General features: G+C 44.5%; 1 protein-coding gene across 4 annotated transcripts in view; it reads left to right on the top strand.

The window, feature by feature from the left end:
• The window catches only part of fndc3a (fibronectin type III domain containing 3A), a 36,393-nt gene that overhangs the window by 937 nt on the left and 19,357 nt on the right, over positions 1 to 16,099 (top strand). Inside the window, exons 2-4 of one of the 4 annotated variants that reach the window (XM_081699713.1) lie at positions 1,563 to 1,674; positions 4,577 to 4,712; positions 15,455 to 15,530. In XM_081699713.1, coding sequence (XP_081555839.1) covers positions 4,593 to 4,712; positions 15,455 to 15,530 — 196 coding nt within the window. In that variant the 5' untranslated portion in view covers positions 1,563 to 1,674; positions 4,577 to 4,592. Of the gene's footprint in view, positions 1 to 1,562; positions 1,675 to 4,576; positions 4,713 to 12,984; positions 13,064 to 13,568; positions 13,706 to 15,454; positions 15,531 to 16,099 lie in introns of those variants that run through there. The other 3 variants (XM_035534136.2, XM_081699714.1, XM_035534137.2) reach the window with 3 other exon arrangements.

Raw genomic sequence — 16,099 nt, 5'->3', positions numbered from 1 at the left:
GCTAAACTCTGTAACTAGACTGAATGATTACATATCCAGCCAGGTCCCAGTTTTAAGACCTCACCTAAGAACGTTTAATGACCAATGCAGCAAGTTGCAACCTCACCGAGCGCTCCTATAGGACTCCACTGATCAGTGCTCTGTAGAGGGTGTAATGCAGACAGTCTTTTAAAGGATTTTTAACTGCCAAATCACTAGAATTTGTCTACAGCTGTTGGTGATTTAGACTAGACTTTCTTCCTGATCACTGAATTTATGTAGACTGTAACTTGGCCTTGACACTTTAGATGCTGCTGATGAGAACAGCTTCTAGATTTTTTAAAAGTTGAGTCTTAATGGAAAGCACACAGAACATATACACGCACATGCGCACACACATACTTTGTGGTTTAAAGATATTATGATGTCTTTACAATGTTATAATTTTTGATGCATGGTGAAGACCAGTCCAGCTTCCTAGAAATGAGGAAAAGGCTTTTGAATTGCCAACGAGCAGCATCAAGCCTACATTCTGAAATGATTCATGTTAGCTCCAAAGTCCTGAGAGCTAAGATGTGTATCATTTAATGCTGCTTGAATTATTGTAATGTCACAGTATTGGAACCAATCCCTCTATTGATCATACTAATAGGAAGTTTAGTACACGTATTAACCTGCTACTGGTATTATATCACTCTTGTGATTTTATACCTGAGGATTACACACAAGACGTATCTGAGCTTAGTGCGGAGAGTGTGTTCGGTTTTAGTGTGCTTTGCAGCGCTGTGTTGGGGTCTGCTTTGTAAACAGAGGCTGCTGATAGTGGCGCACCTTCCTTCTGAAGGACTGTATGCGTTAACACTGACCCCGTCTCTCTCAACAGAGGGCAAAATCACAGGCTCTTGGTTTATAATTAATTTAGACTTTGTAGCTCTTCACATTCTATCATACTGTGGTGTTTTCATAAATTTGCAGTTAAATGTTTATCGTAGTTCACCTTAAAGTATGTTTAATTTAATTGCAGGCCTCAAATGTACATAATTATACATTTTATTCATTAAAATAGGTGTGATATTACAGTGATGAAATCATGGTGTTGATGCATATGCACTCACTGATGTATGTTATATATACAGCTGTGGTGTCTTGCTCCAGCGTGCGTAGGCTACGGTGATGCTGAGAGAACACTCGGCACTCTCGTTTCCTGGTTCTGTGGTTCTGCAGGCGTTCACCCCCAGTTCTCAGTGTCAGACCCAGCCTACGGACATGGCCCTGTGGTGTGGTGCTGAGCTTTGACCAGATGCATGAATGCAAATTACTGACTGTTACTGAAACTCAGTACTGGAAAAGGAAAAAAATAGTTGAGTTTTAAACACTGAAACTGAAGCTGTTCATGGCTTGTTTTCCTTTAAGGCCAACAGTGAGACTGGGTGCATGTGTTATTCATAAATACCACAGGGGCTCATGTCAGTCTTACTACATTATGTTCACTGAATATGCTTTTATGCTCAAGCCATCTTATGACAAGGAAGGACCTGGTGTAGTCTGGAGGGTATGCTAAACTGTGGCCTTGGTTCTTGCAGACACTCCTGGATCTGGTACTGCGTCTTCCAGACACTCCTGGATCTGGTACTGCGGCCTAGGTCTTTGAGGAAGCCCTGGATTGGCTGGAGGGGTTTTGGCTTTAGACTGAAGGCAAAGCTTTTCTTTAGTAGTTGCCCACTGTGTTGTAGTTAAGCTACAAAAACCACAAAATGTGATTTTGAAGACGTTTAAATATTGTAGCTCCTAGACACCAAATTCACATTAAACAAAACGTCTTTCTTTGTGTAACCCTAACCCTGTGCAATCTAATCTGTTAAAAGGATTAGAGTTAGTCATTGGTCAGTTCAGAGACAGATGTGCTCCAGGCGATGTCATCTCCCGTTAGCGTTCTCCGTTTTCCCTGCCACCTCTGGTACTTTTTGGTCTGAGAGGGTAATTCCCCATTAGGAAGGAAGTTGAGTGAGCACTGATAAGGATGTTTAAATTCTAGAGTAATACACTGTATGTCATAGAAGAGTTTTGCGTCTTCTTTCCTCTTGCTGCATGTAACAAGCAGCCTCATCTATTACCATGAAATGCTAAGGAAAGAAAGGCCAGTGAAACTATGGGAATTCCTCCCAGCTACACTTGGATTTCCCCCTTATGTTTGTCTCTAAAAATTTAGTTTAATGGAACCACATTGGAAAGATTTTCAATCTTATATAAACACGATTTAAAGTTATAAATTGACAGGTATTTGTTAGGCATTTAAGGTTTGCAACAGCTGTTTGAAGTGATGATGCTGACATAATTGTATTAGTAATTCTATTAAAAGACTCATTTCTAGTTTTCTAGATACTGCGGTTGGGTTTGGCGAGGTCAGGGCATTGTGGTTGGATCTCTGTGCATCTCTGTGCTCAGTCCTCGCACCGGCCAGCGTCACCGTCTCTGTGCTCTGCCCTAACCCTTTGTCAGGGAGATGCAGAGATAGCAGTCTAACACTGTCATTTAACAGTGGGTTTTTCTTTTTTTATTAAATAAGAGGTTAAATAAAAAAGAGCTTCCCCACACTGTCCCCATCCAGACACACACACAGTCTTAAGTTATATTGGTAGCACATCTGGACTTCAGAAATGTAACTGAATGTGTCAATATGTATCCTCTGTGTCAAACCAGTGACTGGATATTTTTAAAGTGCAGCTCAGTGTGTTTTAACCCGTAATATGTTCATATGAGGGCAAACACATTTGTGGACATTAAGTTTAGTGTTACTTCCCTGGGTGTGTTCAGTCCAGCCACCTCTGGACTGGATTTCAGGTCTTTTACACCAAGTGTGACCAACAAGACCTGAGAACAAAACTGAGGAGCTGAAATCTTGGAGGTCATTTCATGTTTCCAGTTTGTCAATACTGCCCAAAAGAAAACAGATGACAAGTTGTTTGCATTGCACTGCAAACTGGCAGCAAAATACAAAATTATACAGCAAATAAGTTTTTACAGACATGTATATGTATTTAGTTTAAGAGAATATTAAAAAATTAAAATTCTACAAAATATTAACCCTTACTATTACCCTTACTGACCATAGCCATATTTGATTTGATTTTATTTTTTGCTTGTATTTGTTTAATCTTAGTGTAATAATGACATGTCCAGTGCGTTAAATACATGATAAATGCATTAAGTGCATTAATTACAAGTTAAGTGCATTAATAATGTTTCTTTCTTCCTGCCCAGGGCAGGTGCTCCTCAGAAGACATGCATCTTGATTTTTTTAAATAAAAATGGCACAAGTAGTCTTGTTTTAGCTGATGACCTTAATTACAGTTTGTGGTGTTGGTTATTTGACCTGCCTAGGTAAAGAAAGACTAGGGTGTTCCTCTCTCAGGTGCTTCAGCTTATAGTTACACTGAGCTTATCAAATGTTATCTGGCTAATCTTAAGTAATGAAATGTAGTCTTATTAGAGGAAACGAAAAGGTTAATATTTGGTCACTGTTGTGATTATGGGTGTAGCTGAGATTTGGTTTAGTTTGGTGGGTTTTCCATTGTCACAGTTGGTCCCCATATTCCCAAATTCTGGACAGTCACTTCCCTGAAGCACAAAGACGTGACGGCACAGTTTTTATTGTCCTCCTCCTTTGTGTGTAAGTCGGACGTGTGCAGTGGTCCTCGTTTCCATGCACCTAATGCTTTAAAGCCTGTGCCTGCCCTGAGAAAAGCTCAGTTAAACTAGTCAAACTAGTAGGCAGGTTTATTTGTATAGCACTTTTCATACATGGAGGCAATTGAAACTGCTTCACATCTGATATCAGAGAATACTGTGTGTGTGTTAGTGAGCCTAGGCTGGGAGATAGCTGACAGGTCAAACTGGTCACCACTTGTCCAAGCTACACACTAATACTGATTGGTGTGAAGGATACAGTGCCTTTGCTTCTTATTAGTTTTTTTTTTTTTTTTGTGCCATGATTCACTATAGAGAAACACAAAGTCAAATTTATTTATATAGTGCTTTTTACAACAGCCATTGTCAAAGTTTACACTTTACATGTCTGAGTCCAAGCCCCCAGAAAGAGAGAGTTAGAGAGACAAGAGTCAAAGAAAGGCCCTTCTCCAGTGACTGGATAGATACTACGATTTGCATTCCCTTACGGAAGTGGTGGGTGTGGTTGTCTGTTCGTTGGGGTGGGTGGTACTGGTTGTCATGGAGCTGATGTAGTTGTCTGGTGGGGTGGGTGTGGTTGTATGAAGGGGCTGTATTGGCACCTGTATTGTAGTCTCTGTGTTCATGCTTCCCCCCATAGTAGCTGATCATCATATGGACAATAATAAATTTTGTGCATGAAAGGAATTTGGAAAATGACACAAACATGACCTAAAATGATGATGTTTTATTTATTTTAGTTGGTTTAGCTGGGGAAAAGTCTGCTTCTCCGCCCTTACTGACATAGTAGCTAGCGTTTTAAACTAGGTGCCACTGTTGACCTTGGCCTGACATTCCTTGTGAGAGATGATTTTTGATAGTGAAACTTTCATCTTAACTGACTCTCGTTTTTTCTCTTTGCCTCTTGTAGTGTGAATGAGGGAGTCATGGCTGACCACACCTCTCCCCTGGAGACCGGCCAGATGCTCAGTCCAGACCTGCCCCTCCTCCCGCCCACGGCTCCTCCTCCTCCACCTAGCATGGCCAATGGAGACGGAGCACAACAGGTAGGCTGCTCAATCTGATGGGGAGGGGGTCTACTAAAGCAGGGTTTTACTGGGAATACTGTTGAAGAAAATTCTTTATCAACACAAATGTCCTTGGTTGTCTTCAAATGAGCAGATGTTTGAAGTGAACAAACAAAATCAATTGGATGAGTATGTTTGGAGACTTTTTGTTTAATGTCTGTTCTTAATTTCACTCCAGTTGTAGATGTGTTTTCTGTTCATAGTAGTATGCTTTCGTTTGGTATGGAGGGGTGTTGTGGCAATAGTAAAGTCAGTGGGTGAAGTCCATTGTCTTCATCACCTTGAGACTATTAATGGTGAGAACAGGCATGGGGAGATGTCAAGTTGGTGCAGTCGCTGTGATGGACAAGACACAGGCTTTGGTAGCATCAGTCTAATGGCGGTCATGCGGGTTTGGTGAATTGGCTGGGGTTGCTCCTGAAGAGATGTGTAAAAGGTGTTTACAGCTGCAGCAGTGCATGTGTTGTTGGAGGTGTTTACTTCATAAACTACCCCCCCCCCCCCCCCCCCCCCAGCCTACATTAAGGCAGTGTAAATCATGCCGTGTGTGTGTCCCTTTGCCTGTCAGGTAAAGTATGTGTTGTGGATGTGTTGACGCGTGTCGCACCATCATAGCAGGACTGGGAGAGTAATTAACCTTCAGTAATGAGAAGACGAAGGGACAGATTGATGTTAATTGTGGGCTGTCTACAGCAGGACACATGCATGTCTTAATGTTCTTGGCATTTCTTTCAGAAGGTGCACTCGTGTTTCCTACAGTATTGTCTACTAAAGCTACTGATATGGTGAACATGCAGTAGGAGCAGGGGAATGGTGTGTGGGGTTTAGTTAGGTGTGGTGTTGGTTAGGACTGTTCTAAGGTCTTCAAGAAGCTGGTGTGCTAAAGGTGTAAACATGGTTGTAGATTGTCTGAGAAGCTGACCACTGTCAGGGTATTTGTCAGCCATTATAGCAGAACTGCCAGAGTGGTGATGTAACCCTGATGTGGTCATGCAGTTGGATGAAGAACGATGAAATATTCTGTGATGGCTGACCACACTGTTCCCTGGGCTTTTCTTTTAGCCCCTAGCCCTACCTCCCAGCATATTCGTTGCCTGTTGTGAGACGTGTGTTCCCACCCCCAGTGTGCTGTTTGGTATTAATGCACCAGTGCATCTTTTAGTCTTCGCTACCTTGGAGCTGAAATCATGAAGCCTGAATGTAAGTGTTGTGTGGAAGACGCACACTAACAGAATCAGCGCTGCTCTTTTACAAAAACAGCATAGAATACGCACAGCGTGATTCACATTTTCCATTCACTAGCTGACACCCCCCCCAGCCTGTGTGCGCCGGAGAGCTGAATGAATCAGTCTGTTCTTTATCAGTACGTACCTAATACTCCAGGTGGCCACGTGTAAAGATCTCACACCATCTCTCAAATCTTTCATTTGTGGAGCTCCACCTGTTGGTCGCGCGCAGCTTCACCCAATTAGCCATGACGTACTTTACGATTTATTTGCCTTTTCTTCCACAGACTCACAGCTCCTGGTCTGTGTGTGCCCTTTATACAGGGTTAGGGTTTATGATGTGTAAGCGGGGCAGTGGTTCAAACTAGTATATAACCTCAGACAGATGTGGGAGGGTAGAGTTCTCTGCATGAAATTTGTTGTGCTTCACTGTACTCATAAACTGTTGTACAGAGTTATAACAAAGAACGTAGAGGGAACGTAGAGCAGCATTTGTCTGGTTGCATGTAACTGTCAGAATGTCCATTACTCTGGTGCTAGAACTTGGAGTTTCTAGAGATCGGAGGGAGTCATCATAATTGCCACAGTTCAGTATCTGGTGAGCTCACTAATATAGTGACCTGGTCAGATCACTATAGCAACCTCTTCCAGGGAAGGCTATGCTGTGTGCCACAAGACCAGAATAAACCAGTTCTTGTCTGTTTGAAGTCTTTGGTGATCATCCATACTTCAAGCTCATTTAGTCCATCAGCAAAACATTAAAAAAAAATTTTTTTAAATGTTGCCTGACATTTATCTACTGATAAATCCATTTGTAGCAAATGGTACAGAGGGTGTGGAGAGCATGGGTTTAAGCGTCATATTAACATGGTTTAAGGCTAGTACAAAACATCATGCCTCCATGCTGTGATCTTTATTGAGCCTAAATAGGAATGATTGTTTAAAGAAAAGCCTGAAATGATTATACACTGCCTGGGCAAAAAAAAGGTCACCACCTGGATTTAACTAAGCAAATAGGTAAGAGCCTCCCATTGGATAATTACTGCATGGGTGATTGTTTCAGATGGCAAAGTTATCTAACCCTAACTGATGCAGTGAGTAGCTTCTCATTTGTTAAACAACCACGTCGAAAGACACATCCTGTGGTCATGGAAAAGATGTTAATCTGTTTCAGAAGGGTCAAATTATTGGCATGCATCAAGCAGAGAAAACATCTAAGGAGATTGCTGAAACTACTAAAATCAGGTTAAGAACTGTCCAACGCATTATTAAAAAGTGGAAGGCCAGTGGGGAAACATCATCTTTGAGGAAGGAATGTGGTTGGAAAAAAATCTTGAATGATCGTGATCGGCGATCACTTAAACGTGTGGTGAAATCAAATGGTAGAAAAACAACAGTAGAACTTGGATATGTTTGTTTAATAGTGAAAGTAAGAGCATTTCCACACGCATAATGCGAAAGGAACTCAAGGGATTGGGCCTAAACAGCTGTGTAGCCTTAAGAAAACCACTTGTCAGTGAGGCTAACCAGCAAAAACAGCTTCAATTTGCTAGGGAGCATAAAGATTTGACTCTGGAGCAATGGAAGAAGGTCATGTGGTCTGATGAATCTAGATTTACCCTGTTCCAGACTGATGGGCCCATCAGTGTAAGAAGAGGCGGCTGAATTGATGCACCCATCATTCCTAGTGCCTACTGTACAAGCCTGTGGGGACAGTGCTATGATCTGGGGTTGCTGAAGTTGGTCAGGTCTAGGTTCAGCAACGTTATGTGCCCAAAGAATGAGGTCAGCTGACTACCTGAATATACTGAACGACCAGGTTATTCCATCAGTGGGTTTTTTCCTCACTGATAGCTCGGGCATATTCCAAGATGACAATGCCAGGATTCATCGGGCTCACATTGCAAAAGACTGGTTCAGGAAGCAGGAGACATAATTTTCACACATGGATTGGCCACCACAGAGTCCACACCTGAACCCCATTGAGAATCTTCGGGATGTGCTGGAGAAGACTTTGCGCAGTGGTCCAAATCTCCCATCAATACAAGATCTTGGGGAAAAATTAATGCAACTCTGGACAGAAAGAAATGTGACATTGCAGAAGCTTGTGGAAACGATGTCACAGCAAATACGTACCGTAATCAAAGCTAAAGGTGGTCCAATGAAATATTAGTGTGAGGATATAGATAGAGAGATAGATGGAGAGAGAGAGATAGATATAGGTATAGATAGATAGAGATATAGAGATAGAGATAGATATATATAGATAGATACCCACCTTGCACGGATCATGAAGTTTGACTCACTGTAGTCACTTTGAAGTTGCGTCAACTGTTTAGGAAAACCTGATTAGTCACATTGCTCAGAAGTCTAATACAATTAGCTTGTTCATTAGCAGAACACTTACCTGTGACATTTTGCATTTACAATTATAGCATTTGGCAGATGCTCTTATCTAGAGCAACTAACAGAAATTGCTTGTGTTCTTGTAAATTATTTATTCTCCGTGCTGGTGTCCTACATGTAGATTAAAATCTATTTACATTTTAACACAGTTGGCATGTGCTCTTATTAAGAGTCTTGCTCAGAAAGTAAAGACACAGACTGAACTCCAGTCCCCCACAGGACAGGCAGTGTTACTACACTAATCTATAGATACCAGGATTCAAGAGTTAACGACTGTATATGCATTGAAAAAAAAAAATGCATAGAATGACGTACAACCCTTTACACAGAGCGGCGGTGGTGATGCCATGTCGTAGTGATGTCAGAGCAACGGACAGGCTGGTGACAGCCTGTGTGCTACATCTAATCCAATGGGTGGAAAGACTTTGCCAGTAAACATTCAGCACAAAGGACTGATGAAGGCGTAGCTACCTCTGCCTGCACTGGCCTTCCTTGCACATAACAAGCATACAGAAGGGCTCTGTCTCTCTCAAGAGTCTTTAGCATCTTGATATGTTGATACAAGTTCATCTTTTCATGGGCCAAAGTGGGTCCATGCTTAGGGCAAGGTGTCAACTCACAGAGAAGTGGAAGCTTGTCCGTGAGAAGATGGATACGGGTCAGTGAATATTTTTAGCATGAAGATATTGAAGACTGCGCCATGTTTAAGTGAGCCCCTGGGAATGGGGCTCCCTTTACCTACTGGACAAGTATCTGTGATGCCTGGAACAGTGAGTGCTGCTCACCATGGTTCTGGTTCACTGTCAGGACATTTCAGGCATAAAGTAGAAGTAATGTTTTAATGCTACACATGTTTATTTGAAGAGGTTCTCGGGCATAAAGGAGACGTGGAGTCTGTTCACTGCCCCGTCTTGTGACTTGCCTGTGAGTACTGCATCAGTCACATTCACCTTTGTGCTTAACATTGGTTTCAAAGCATGCCCTTTAGGCTGAAGAATGTGGTTGTGCAGTACTGGAGGGACATCCATCATTCTTCATTTCCGCTGGACCAAGGTGGTGTTGGGAACATGGCTCTGGAATGCCGCCATTGATAATATTCGCAGGGAATGACCAACAGTTTAGAACATTGGAACCAAACAAAAGAATGTGTTCAATGGGACATTGACATAAATTTACATTTGTCATTTATCTGACAATTTTATCCAAAGCGACTTGGTTATGTATGAACACAACTTGAGTAATTGAGGGTTATGGGTCTTGCTCAGGGGTCCAACAGTGGCAACATGGCTTGAACTGTTGGGACTTGAACTGGCAACTTTCTGATTACTAGTCAAGGAGCTTCACCACTGAGCTACGACTGCCCCATTAGACGTGTGAGGCATTGTTGGAAAGACCTGATTAATGTCTTACGAGCAGGATGGTTAAGAAGGTCCCCTGTCCTAAAGCAGGTCCTTGGACAGGCTGTTTTCTGCCATGCAAATCCAAAGTGGGATGGAATGTACAGTAACAGGATTGATTTAGCTGTTTAACCCTAATCTAGTGGTTTCAGACACTAACTTTGGAGCACTGCGGAAAGGTGCAGGTTGAATCAGAGTGTCCAGCTTGGCATGGTGGTGAATACTCTAGAATCAGGAGCTCCATGTGGTCAGGACTGGTACCACTGGTGAGTCAGGAGCCAAGCCCAGCACCTGCACATAGATCTGCAGCTCATAGTGACATGGAGATGTCTTTGAAACCCCCTTCTCACAAGGCCACACAATGTTAAGACCACGGAGGCTTGTGGGAAAGGCACCGGCACTGAGCTGAAGAGATGAGGCAGACGCACAGTGTAGCTGGAGCAGTAGATCCACAGCAATGTCCTCTCCATTTCTGTTTGTTTCTTTTGCCGTGAACGTTAAGTAGTAGAATAGAAATCGCTGTGTTGGGCTAGTGAAGGGTGTCCAACACCCCTTCCTTTTCACTTGGCTGAGCACAGCTCTTACTTGTCACCCAAAACATACTGGTAACACTAAAAGATACAAGTTTCATGTACATATGGGTGAATCTGGGTGAGATTTTAATCAATAACAGGCTGATTCTGTAGCGAATTTTACTGGCTCTTACCTCTCTTAAAACCAAGATTTTATTTTTAATGGGACCTTCCAGTTTTGGCTGTGTGAGTGTTATATTTATGTTCACAGATTTACATTTAGTCTTTCAGCTGGATCTACTTTCAGTGAAAAATTGTGTCTGTCTGTTTGTGTATGTGTGTGTGTGTGCGCGCCACTAGGTGAAGACTGGATGTGTTTGAGGAGTGAGTCATGTAGATGTGGCCAGTAAGTGTCGTGTCTTCCCGGCTCCCTACACCACCCACCCCTGTCTCAGACTCTGTCTGCAGAACAGCAGTCTCACTCCCCCCCACTCAGATTGATTTCATGGGCACATCGCCATGTAAGTCAATACTCCCCCACTCCTGTGAGGCTCTGGCCATCCGCAGTTAGAGCTACACCAGTGTTGCTCATGAGCCTTACCACTGCCTCCTGCTGGCATGACCCTGCCATTGCACTTGTGCAAATAACCAGGCCCAGCTCAACACTAAGAAGGCAAAACTTAGTTACCATGAAGAAGAGTTCCTCTGGGTCACAGAAATCCATTTTGCTTGGGTTATGTTCTGGTTTTCTTTTGGTCTGGCAGCATTTGAGAAAGCACTGAGCTGTAGATAAATGCACAGCCAGGTCTGTTGGTTGGGTCTGCACAGTGTCTTTAGAAAAGTGGCTGTGGGCCAAGCAGCAGTATAACAAGGTTTTGTTTGTTTGCTCTGCAACTCCTGATCAGGTGCACACGTTCCCAGTGAGAGTCATTTAAGTGTTCCAGCAGATGTCAGATTGTCTTCCATCAGTGCTGTAGGGAGAGTTACAGATGGTTCGTTTCATAGTGTATACATGAATATGTAAGTGTTCACCTATGTGTTTTTAATCAGATGGAAGGTGTATCGAAAATTAACACCACAAAGGGGGAAAATTGTATTCTTTTAGTGTCAATGTCCCCCTCTGCAGTTTTTATGTAAATGAATCAGACAAAGCTTTTTGTAGATTATAGCCAAAATATTCACTACCTCTGCCAGAATGACTAATGACGTGTACATTTAGCGAAGCTCTCGTGAGTTATCTGGTTGGTGCAGTGCGTCTCTGGCCACTCTCACACTCCCTTCTCTCAGTTCTTTTCTGGTCACTGAACTGCTCTGCCACGTTGTTCCACCATAAACAATTAAAGAGGAACAAACACTGAGGAACCCAACCCTGACTCACTGAAGGGCGGGAGACATCAGCCTCTACCACGCCATCTCCAGGGTAATAAAGCCCGCTCTGCCTGCTGGTGTTTGCTAATCACCCCCCACCCCCGACAGCCTTGCGCCGTGTCCATAACGCCACACACAGAATTGCATGTCCCCGCCTCTAATCTGTGTGCGCACATCACTTAGTGCCCTCATCCCTGGATGAGGGCTGAAGCTCTTATCTTTGTCATTTTACTTCCTTAATTTATGGTCTAAAGTTGCAGTCCCACAGTTAGCCGGCTGCTTGTTTGTCCTTGGTGTGGACAGTAGTGGAGTGTTTCTGGGGCTGATCATGGTCACAGGCTGTTGTCCTAGCAGAACCGTTGCCTGGTGCCATAAGTGGAGACTCTGCATCACTGGCAAATCTTTCCACAATTGTGGCCTCTAAGATCTAAGGAAGGCTAAGCTTCTGGCCTGGTTTGGTCTATGCAGAGGGGGGTGTTCTGAAATATAGCCAGCCTCCGGAGGGGAGCTGTCCTGAAACACAGCCAGCTTCCGGGGGAGGGGGGGGGTGTCCTGAGGGGCCACAGATACCCCAGCTCCCCTCACTACACATCCATCATATTATTAATAGACGCTAGTCCTTCTGCAAATGGCGGACCATGGGGGTGGTGAGAGACTGAGCATATCTGCATGTGTGTGTTGAGGACTCACCAATGTGTGGGTGTGGGTGTTTTTGTCCTTTTTCTCTCCGTCTTTTCATTTTTGTCAACATAAAATGGCAAACAAAGCAATTCCTGACTGTTTTTTTAATCTCGGTAATTTGCTAGCGGTGGCGTCTGTACGGTCGTGCTTCACTCCCGAACCCAAACGTGTTCTGCACACCTCTGTCATGCTACGTGTCTGAGATGAGGGGTAGTGGCACAGACCCTTTCCCTGCGTGGTCGGGGGAACGGTGATAACTGACTGTGCTCACTCATCCGTGACCTTCCTGTCTTGGGTGCACCTCTGCGTAGCTCATGTCGTGAGCACAGAGCGGGTGATGAGGTGTCCTCCCAGCACAGCGCGCTGCCGAGAACAGTGCGGCGTATTTGTTGAAGGGGTTGCTGTGGAGACTGAGACTGCGCGAGAGAGAGCGAGAGAATATGGGCTCTGCTCCCTGTATGTAGTCAACAGCGCCCAGCTAGCTGCTAAAGGCGACTCTTTCCTGCTTTTCTGGGTGTGTTGTGGATGCAAGCTGGGGTCCCGCCAGCCCCCACATGTCCGTCGCCCCACTCGACTTCTCTGGGCTCAGGAGTGGTAGGTGAAGGCTAGAGGAGGTGACTCCAGGCTCCAGAGCATAGTGGGGGGGGTGGGGTGGGGTGGGGTGGGGGGTCTCTGGAAGACGCAGTGGCCGGCTCGCGGAAGCTACCGCGGCTGAATGACAGAGAGTGATGCGGGCAACCGTAAGTGACATTTCATTCCTTCTCTCCCTCTTTCCCTCCTTCCCTCTCTCTCTCTCTCTCTCTCTCTCTCTCTCTCTCTCTCTCTCTCTCACTAACACGCAAACACTACCGTGTCCTCTGCCATGCGTGCTGTCCAGGGAAAGGGGGACAGAAACGTGTTGTGTCCATGTAAGACATCGTGGTGAGTTGTGAGAATGCTAAGCTCCCCAGTGTGGAACAAAGGGGAGCCGGCCAAGACGCGTCTCGTACGCAAGTGTGTGTGCGTAGTGGCTCGAGTCTCATTCATGCAGACATCCCTCTGACGCCCCTCATAGTGTGGTGTTGCTCATGCATCCTTGTTTACCGCTGTGCGTGTGTGTGCGTGCGTGCAGGGCTGGTGTGTGTGTGTGTGTGTGTGCGTGTGCATGCAGGGCTGCTGTGTGTGCGTGCAGGGCTGCTGTGTGTGTGTGTGTGTGTGTGTGTGTGTGTGTGTGTGTGTGTGTGCGGCAGCGTCTCTGTGGCATTTATGAATGGGAGCAGGGAGTGAGGAGGAAGGGTTAGACCATGGCCGTGGTGGGGGAGCCCTGTCGCCGTAGCGATATGCCCTGTTGCCGTAGCGATATGTCCTGGCAGTACAGGCAGTATGACTGCACCAAGACGGAGGTAAACGCAACCCTGCCTATCTTGGTCATTCATTCATGTATTTGTGTGTGGGTTTTGTTTTTTTTTCTCGTTGGTTTCTTGTTTTTAGTGTGCTGTACTCTGTGGATAAGGTATTGAAATGAGAAATGTAAGCACTTTGGTTGTTAGGTATTTCCGGATGTTAAATATGACTGTGTGTGTGTGTGTGTGTGTGTGTGTGTGTGTTCTGGTCTGTGATTTTGTCCGGTTATGGGTTTTTTCTGTGTTTTAAATTATGTAACTGAGGATGTGTCCTAGCAGCTGTGCCAGCAGTGTTGGTGTGGACCTTGTACTCCCGGGGGGGGTGGCGGTTAAATTCTGAGCTGTGAGGTGCTGTTAATCTATCTCACCGTGTCTCTGTTGTGCTCCTAGCATGTGATGGCTGCTTATTGCTGTAATTGGTTCTCAATTAAGGGCAGAGAGAATCAGGATGGATATTCTGTGTGAGTTGGGAATGCACGGGCTCTACGGATGTTTGCCAATTGTGCTTTGTTAGAAATTCGATCTTAGAGACCTATGATGGTTTCTTATCATGTGACGACATGCCCCATGAGCAGACCAGAGAAGCTAGCTGTGTCTCCATGAGACCACCACCACCTTGAGGATGTGTGCTTTGCTCCTGTTGGCAAGTAATGTGGCAGCTTTATCTGTGAGCCAGTTTCCTGTTTTTTACAGTGTATGTTTAACTGAATCCTCAAAGGAGAAAGGTCCTGGTGAGGTGACTCTGAGCTGTGCTGAACCAGAACTGTGTTATTCTGGGTCCAGATGTGCCTGTCCACTGCGTCACACTGCTTTCTTGGCACAAGTGGTTCTGGAACCACTGCTGTCCTGTCTCTGCTCCTTAGTGAGCAGGACACCTGCACTGGGGACAGGAGGCTGTCTAATTATACGAGAAGCAAGGAAGACAATTTTAACTCAGAAATCAGATTAAAAGCTTTAATTAATCTTTTTACATAAAGCAGCTTTTCAGAGGTTCATCATAATGAATGTGGTGGTTCTATACAGATCCTGTGTGACTAAGAGTGATATGTTTTACACACACACACACACACACACACACACACACACACACACACACACACACACACACACACACGAGTTTGCTGTTAAGATCCTGAAGGCATGAGTGCTGCTGTTTGTTTATTCTGAAAGTCCTTTTAAATGCGTGGGAAAGTTGAGTGTTCACCTGAGTGAGGCCCTGCACAGCTGTTTCTGCTGACTAGCACGCACACACACACGCAAATTTCACATCAACATGTCCGTTGGTTGTTCTGGTAAGAGCTGTGAGGCACAAAATGGCCAAAATGAAGCCATTTCAAAACTCTCATGCTTGTACACACATGTGCACATACGTGTGTGTGTGTGTGTGTGTGTGTGTGAGAGCTGATCTAGTATTTTTGTATTTTATTTTTTTTTTAAAGGTCCAGTGCACTGGGAACTAATTGTGAATCAGTTTTGGTATTTAAAGCAGCAGAATAAAAGTGACGTGTTAGTGGCGCCTGTGTGAGAGCTTGACGTGTTCAGCTTGGATGGAAACTGAGACATGTAGCCCTTCATCCCTGGCAAGAGCACGGCGTGATCGGGCAGATGCATGAATGAATGCCAACCCCCCCACCCCTCGCCTGGCACCCAGTGCTGCAAGGCAGACAGCACAGAGACCAGACCAGGGTGTCCTTACGCACCGCCTAGATCCTCACGCCACTCACATCTCTCCCCTTTTATCCCCTCCAGGTAATTTTGGTGCAAGTAAACCCAGGTGAGGCCTTCACGATCCAGCGAGAGGATGGCCAGTACCAGTGTATCCCAGGTGAGCAATCTGCTGCATGTTTTGTTTTGTATTTAAAGGCCACATTCAGAACTTTTTGTAAAAGATTTTTCTGTATTTGAGACCATCAGTGGGCGAGAATTAATTTTCTGTGGTCTTTAAGATACAGTTCAGAAGTCAAAGTACACATGCTTAAAACAGGTTTAAGGTTATGCTGCTATAACTAATTGTGCAGTGTGCCGTTTTATGTAAGTGAAAAGTCTTTTATGTATTTTTAAAGCAGTGGTGATCTTGTGAATCTAAATGAAATGTTGGATTTCAGTCTGAAGCCAGAAATTAGTTAAAAGTGTGGGATGATGAGATTCCTTATGAATCACGTTCAAAGCTTTCTGTTTTAATACTGGCTATTACACAGGAGAATGGTTCACTATACACACACGTTCTCATTAGGGTTGGGTTAAGGGGTCATTAGAGTTGGGGTCAGGGTTAGGATTAGGGTTGTTGGGGTCATCAGGGTTGGAGTCATTAGCCCCAACTGTGTTAGCTGTTGGAGAAAACTTAAGATTCTTTAGATTTGATCAAGTGCAGTGGTTTAAGTTCAGTGCTGGTTG

The sequence above is a fragment of the Electrophorus electricus genome, chromosome 17, assembly GCF_041902795.1.
Source record: "Electrophorus electricus isolate QZ-2024a chromosome 17, ASM4190279v1, whole genome shotgun sequence".
NCBI classification, from domain to species: domain Eukaryota; kingdom Metazoa; phylum Chordata; class Actinopteri; order Gymnotiformes; family Gymnotidae; genus Electrophorus; species Electrophorus electricus.
Note: the sequence above shows the minus strand (reverse complement) of the source record. Positions and strands in the feature narration are given on the sequence as shown.